This window comes from Haplochromis burtoni, unplaced genomic scaffold, assembly GCF_018398535.1.
Source record: "Haplochromis burtoni strain Fernald_Lab_line unplaced genomic scaffold, NCSU_Asbu1 Contig_391, whole genome shotgun sequence".
NCBI classification, from domain to species: domain Eukaryota; kingdom Metazoa; phylum Chordata; class Actinopteri; order Cichliformes; family Cichlidae; genus Haplochromis; species Haplochromis burtoni.
The window spans coordinates 245,839-252,782 of record NW_024582752.1 but is presented as its reverse complement, the minus strand read 5'-3'; the positions used below and the strand labels follow the sequence as shown (position 1 = coordinate 252,782).

The 6,944-nt window shown below is 42.4% G+C and overlaps 1 protein-coding gene across 2 annotated transcripts; it reads right to left on the bottom strand.

Annotated features, from left to right (window-relative positions):
- Positions 1-2,884: 2,884 nt before the first annotated feature.
- On the bottom strand, positions 2,885-6,522 carry lratd2b (LRAT domain containing 2b). Of its 2 annotated transcripts, none has more exons than XM_005944533.3 (2): positions 6,288-6,522; positions 2,885-5,979 (listed from the first exon to the last, which is right to left on the bottom strand). In XM_005944533.3, the coding sequence occupies exon 2, from the start codon at positions 5,787-5,789 to the stop codon at positions 4,965-4,967; it is 825 nt and encodes a 274-aa protein (XP_005944595.1). In that variant the 5' UTR covers positions 5,790-5,979; positions 6,288-6,522; the 3' UTR covers positions 2,885-4,964. The 2 variants fall into 2 exon arrangements, with proteins under 2 accessions (XP_005944595.1, XP_005944596.1); XM_005944534.3 differs by lacking the exon at positions 6,288-6,522 and adding an exon at positions 6,090-6,277.
- Positions 6,523-6,944: the final 422 nt, after the last annotated feature.

Genomic DNA, 6,944 nt, shown 5'->3' with positions numbered 1-6,944 from the left:
CTCCAACCTGCAGCTGATAATGATTGTGACTCTATTCTGATTTTACCAATATTTGCTCTCCTGCTTCTTCTTTCTGAAACACCTCTAAAGTTGGCAATCCAGAATGAGGCACAGTTAGCACAAAAAGTCAGATGTGGAGATTTCTGAGTGAGAGGCATAATTCAACTAAAACTATGCAAATATATGTGCTAGCAGAAGATAAGTTAATAAGGACGATGCGGGCAAGAAAGGAAAATCAGTTTCCTTAAAAGAAAGTGTTTATTTGTTTATTTAAATAAATGAAAAAGAGACTCCTGAGGGATTATGCCTCTTACTGCCAGGTGAAGAAACACCCCACACAAAAAAGACGCTTTTCCAAAACGTGCAGCTCCTTTGTAAATATTTGAGCTTCATGTCTGAAGAGAAAACATGAGCAGTATCTCAATTTATGTAACACCAAGATTTTTGAAAAAGGCCTTTAAAAATGACCTTTAACATCTGCTTACCCGCTCGGTATAAAGTCGGTGAAGCTAAAGATGCGGGGCGGGAAATCTTGTGATGACTCAGAGTAAGATGAATGTTGATAGCTATTGAATCAGCCTGCCATGAATAATTGAAGTGACAAACAGGCCAGAGCGCTTGAAGGCAACAACTCTCAGTCACATCTCAAGTTCAAGAATGAGAGTTTAATAACCAGCGAGATTTCTGTTCCTTTACTTTCAGGTCATAACTCGAGGCCTCTAGCCCCGGCTTTTATTCATCCCCTCATCACCAACCACAGAATGAGGTCAGTTTTATTGAAAGTTTCCTCGAGCCCTTTCCTGTTGTCCGCCTCTGCTTATGTAAACCAGACAGCCCCAGCTGAGCGGACACGGCGCCTCGAACGAGAATAGGGCCTTGATTCCATTCTCGGGAGCTTCTCGTCATCTCCTGCTGTCCAAGAATTTGTAATCTACCTCTAGTCAGATCAAATCAAAGACATTGTTGTGTCTCACAAAGATATCTTTACATGTGATTGCAAGTCTGAGTTTGCCGCTCTTACTTGCTGCTTTGTGTTGTTTCCATGTTATTTCCTGTGAATCACCATAACTTCTTGGAACTGATCAATTTTTTTTTTTTAGCACAGCAGTGCCAGCTTTGGCTTTTACTGCTGGGGGGGTTACCTTCATATTCTGCTGCTCATCCCTACAAAACCATGTCTATCATGAGAAAGTGAAAGAAACCACAAAGGGAAGGAAGCAGGACGTCAGTTGCAAGAGCGTCTGTGTCAACCTGCATTCAATTGTTCTGCAGTTGGAAAGAAGCAGTCAAAGCAAAAACACAGTAAAACTGGTCTACCAGATTGCTTCTTTGATTTTTTTTTTTTTTAAAGAAAAAGAAAACACCATGGAAGTGGGAGGGAATGGCCATTGTGTGGCTGAAAAAACAATTCCCACATCGGGACGAGAAAGAATTACAGCGCAGCGCCAGTCTGAGCCCGACGGTAAACACAGCGCAGTCCATGTCAAACTGGTGGGAGTCCCATATGAATAATTAACCCAGCACAAGTGGGTAGTGCTAAGTCTAAGTAAAGTTCATCGCAGGAAAGGGGGAAAACAAAGCTGCGTAAGTTGCAGCTCTGTGGATCGATGATTAGTAATGAATGCAGTGTAGTTAATTTTAGAGTTACAAGGGCTTTTGGAGTTTCATTATACTCTCTAATTCACATGGAAATGCCTCTCATAAACATGATTCAGGTGAGTGGGCAGAGAGAGTGGCCTGACAAACAAAACCCCACAGCACTCTGTTCCTGTCTATGGCAGATAGATGATTTTACAGGCAAGGAAATACATTCGCACTCTTACAGTAAGCCGTTAAAATGGCTCTTGTGCATGTCATTATTGAAATGAGATGCCCAGTATGGCACTGCTAATCAAAAGCTGGAGTAATCTTAATAATCTGTTTCACTATCATATCTTAGAAGCACACTCTTTAGCCCAGCAGCCACTCTCAATCCCATTCTTTAATGGTTAAGGAGAATCCTAACTTCTGGCAAGCCTTTCCATGTAAGAGTCGCTGGCAATCTAATAAAAAACCCCTGAGGTAAGATTCAAACTCTAAGTAGTTCAGAACATAACCTGAAATTGTCAAATGTCCTCAAAGAATCCATATTTACACTACACAGTGTTTGTCCCACATGGATAACAATCTCGCCGTTGCTCGAGGCCACATCTAAAATACACTCCCACTTCCTGTAGGCTTGTCAGATATGATCTGATCTCCTCATAAGCACTCTCTTTTAAAGCTCAGACATATTTGCGTGTGGGAAGAAGTTTTTTTTTTAGATAACAACATTTTGTAAACACAGGGTGGGTTTGATTGGAGCTCTGGCTTGTCCCCAGCTTCTGTAACCTTGCCAGGTTTGCCAGAAGGATGTGGGCTTTCCTCCAACCCTGCAAAGGAAACACGACGGACTCATCGGCCAAAATGCAACATGAATGAGTCAACGTGTCAAATCAAAAATCTTGCCCTGATTTTACAGGTTTTTTTTAAAAAAAAAAAGAAAAAAAAAGATATTTATAAAACACAAAAAGTGAAAGAAATCTTTGAAAGTGATCACACCTCCTCTAGTATGGCTGCATATCACACTGATGGCTCTTTTCCAGAGTCTTTTGAATTTGATCAGTTTTCAGTTTTACTAGGACACTCGACTCAATTTGGTTCTCCTTAAACTGAAGATGAGCTTAATTATAAGCACTGTGTGAACTTCTGGACCAGTAACACTACAAAAGGTGATTGTTTTGCTTGCATCATGCAGTCAGTTTGACATTATTTTGCATATTAGCAGCTGACAGTAAAGTAATGCGTGATGTAGCATTGCAGCGTGTTAACCAAGACACTGAAGAAGACCAAGAGCTAGTAAGACTTTTCAGACATTTTCAAATCGATTGCATTTTGCAAGAAAACCCCACAAGGCAGCATCAAATTTGCACCAGCTGCAGAGTACACAACTCAACTCACAACTAGCTTTTTCTTAGCTGTGTGGTTTTCATTACATACACTACTTTAATAGCGCATGATACAGTTTATGTAGAGACCGGTAAATCAAACTGAACGTAATATATGAAGTACGTGTAATTCAATTTTAGCTTTGTCACATATGATGAAAAATGTGAGTTAATAATCCCAATTACACAACTCCACTGGCGGCTGCTTTAATACTGTGTGTGTTTGTAGGTGCTAAAAGAAAAATATGACTGATTATCATAAATATGCACCACATAAACATACACGATTCGTATTTCATCACCGTGGCAGACCACAGAGAATTGAGGAAATGCTAATGTGTTCGGCAGCTTTCCCATTCAGTACGGGTGCTGATGATTATCCAGCTTTGAGTCCAGTGGGACCTTTACCTGCACGAAAATGACTACAGCAGTATCGTCACGCAAATATCACCAGAGGAAAAAGTAACTCATCTACTGACTACCCGTGATCACTGGTTTCCTCTGAAGCACAGACAGGGGGGAGGGAAAAAACAAGATGTCTGGCATTTCAAACAACCTCACAGCCTGTTGTAATTTCCGTTGCAGCCTCTGTATGTGAACACACTGCAAAGTGTTTCAGTCATTGTTGTAATACTGTTTCCCAATAGAAATAAAACTGTACCTTATTTAACTGCACCTTTACCCCAAGTTTAATAAATGATGCAGCTCAAGGAGAGGGAAGGAGAGAAAAATATGGATGTGAAACATTTTTAGCCTTTGGGTAAATTTCAAGGAAAAAAAAAAGAGTCTTATCTTCAGTAAGCAGAGGTGTAAACAAAGCAAAAATGTCCAGCACAGTTGGAACTCATCTTGACACAGCCTAACAAAGCAGATGTTTAAGTAGTTTCAGGGAGCTGCTGCTCGGAGGAAAATATTTAGATCAAAACTGGCAGCTTTAACTGTGTGGGTAGCCTGCACTTTCCTGCACGCAACCACAAACCAAAAAGCAGCAGATGAACAGGTATGACTGTGGCTCTTCCAACTGCGAGCTGGGATTGAATTGCTTGGGGTGTAGCTGCTCTCCAATTGCCAGTGCAAAAGACAAGGCCGGTGTTCAGGATGCAGGATATAGAGCGGCCTCTCTTGAGGCTGGTGGTTTGAAACTATCGATTAGCACTGTACCAATGCTCTCAGAAAACATTTAAAGGCCAACCGTTCGCTAAAAAGAAAACCCTTTACTCTTCAAATATATATATTTATTTCCATAATCCTTCATACAAACATCTTTCTGCTTCAAAAAATAAACTGTTGTAACAGGTGAATTAATAAAAGTGCCCATAGCTGTCAACAGTGTCCACAAAGAAGTCCAAGAGAAGGTAAAGCTGTGTGATGATTGGATATAAAGCAACAGAAGGCAATCCACCAGCTTGAAACACCATAACGTTGAGTAACCGTCTCTCTCTTCCACTCTGTGGGTTGGTCTCCAACACCTGAGTTGTACAGGAGCAAGCAGCTTGAGCACTCTTGTCAGTCAGGACTAAAAGGACAGTTTTTTGCTCCTCTCTGCAAAGCATTGCTGGATTAGAAAAATAATTAAGGGCAGTTAAATTCTAACTTCATTCCCAACTGATTAGACTGCAGGTGAAGCTCCAATGCAAATTGTATCCGCCATAACAGGTTGCTTAACCTGGGGTAGAGACTGAAATCTCATTTTCTTACAAAAGGAGGGAGGGATATCTGCCACTGGGGTGTGTTCATTTTTATTTGTTTTCAATGCAAATTAAGGTATGGAAATGTCGCTTTAACCCCGCTGATCATTGCTAAAGCATTTTAGTTGGAATTCACAAATTCCTCTGGGTGAAAAATATTTTCATGATGCACCATAAACTCCCTCTGAATATGCACATTTGTTGGCACAGTGTACACGTTTACGTGACCTCATGGGTTAAGCGCTTAAATGGAGCATGGAACATCACCGTGGAACCTCAAATTCTCTCCAGATGACCAGTGCATCCAGTGTCAGTTAACAAAATTCTCCTCTTTGAGTTCATGTGTTGTATTCAAATGGTTGGCCAACTCTTGCATCACGGCACCTTTACCAATCTGATCGTTCCTCCTCTTTTCCATAATCACGTCTTCCAGGCTTTGAAATTCCAGGACGTGACTTTTCTTCTCAGAAAACAGCAGTTTTAACCTGTACGGCTGCTTCCCAATCCTGATCTCCCCTCCGATTTTAAATTCCCGTTTGCCAAAGCGACACCAGGCTGCAAAACACTCAGAATTTCTCCAGTACAGCTCCCTGTCTCTTGACCCAACGTGGTCCAGCGCGTTGCGCACAATCACCTCTGGCGGGAGCGCGCGGTACCTGTAGAGGCTGTTCACTATCCGGCCTTGTTTGCCCTGGCTCACATCGGTGAGAAAGTTGTTCTTGATTTCAGCCCGGTGCAAATGAACCACCTGAAAGTCCCCGACGTAAACAGCCCAGTGTGGATACTGTCCAGTGGCCACGAACTCCAGCAGGTCTCCCGGTCTGCACTTGTTCAGAAGACTTTCCGCGGAGTGAGTCGCGGCTCCGGTTTTTCTTTCGAAGACGCACTCCTCTCGATAATAGATCGCGCACTCCAGCTCGTCCCGGGGGTCAAAGGGCTTCTCTTCGTGGTTTACCTGGCGTTTGTCCGCTGGAAAGTGATCAAAATTGTCGTCCTGGTCGTCGTCGTCGTCGTTGGAAAAAATATAAGACACGCCAATCCGCGGTCCGTCGTCTTCCGGGTCGAACCCATTTGGGTCCGACGTTGGCACCTCCGCGTAATTTAGATGCGTTAGTTTCTCCACCTGATTCCCCATAAAGGTGAACGGTCAGCGGTAGCCGGTTTGAGCCTGACACAGAAACAGGATCCACCTGTTCTTGGCGTCCCCGGGAACTACACGTAAAAAACAAAGGTTGCAGGGACTAACTAAATCCAAAGCGGCGAAGAAGGGCACCAATAATCCATGTCCAGCAGATTTTCTCCAATTGAACACCAACTGCGTCGATCTATGTGGAAACACACAAGACGGATGTGTTTAAAAAAGGGGTTGAATTTAGATATTAAAGGCATTTCTTCAAGTTATACGCTTAGTCCTAACAGGTGTGACCTGACTCACCTGTTGGCTCACAGTTTCCACGTAACAATCCCAACACAACTATTCTTATTGCTGCAGTTTTTACTTTTCCTGTCACCTCAGTGTTGTATCCTATCACCTACATTGCTCCTGTCGCGTCAGCCTGTCTCAGTTGTAGCTACACTTACTGATTTTCTTCTTTATTTTTGAACGTAAGCTCGCGGGGCAGCAGACACTCACCTGCAGGTCAGCTCCAGTCAGCAGCTGCTGTCTCACTCGCTCCTGTTGTCTCATCAGTAAAATAATGAGTAGTTTAGACTGCGCTGGCACCTGCTCTCCTTCCTGTATGGTAAGCTGTTGCGCTGTGCTTTGCTCTGTTGTATAGACTGAAGCATGAACCACTGTGGGCTGTTTCTTTTCTTTTTTTCTTCTTTGCAGCGAAACTCGCCCAGGATCCAACGACTGCTGGGAGGTGTTGTCATTTAAAGCGACAGTACGCCTTTTATGCCTCATTGCGTGTTCAGTCTTCAGTCAAAATCAGCAGAACATTAGAAATGGATACGTTAATATTTTAAACTGACGCCGGGATCCCAAAAGCTCTGAAATTTGATAAATGTCGATAATAAAAGCCATAACTATGTTAACAATATGAAAGACGAGAGGGGATTACGCAATATGTCCACTAGCAGGTCCTTAAAATGGAATTAGATATTATTATATTTGAGGGTAAGAAAAAGTTATGGCGCTAGATTTTTTGTAATGGAGTTTTAAATCACAACAAACAACAAAACAGGAAATAACAAAAGTGTCATCAAAAATTCCCATTTAGTGGGAACTTCATGGGAACTGACAGTTTTTCATCCCTACAGACAACTTTGACTTGTTTAACTCAGACAT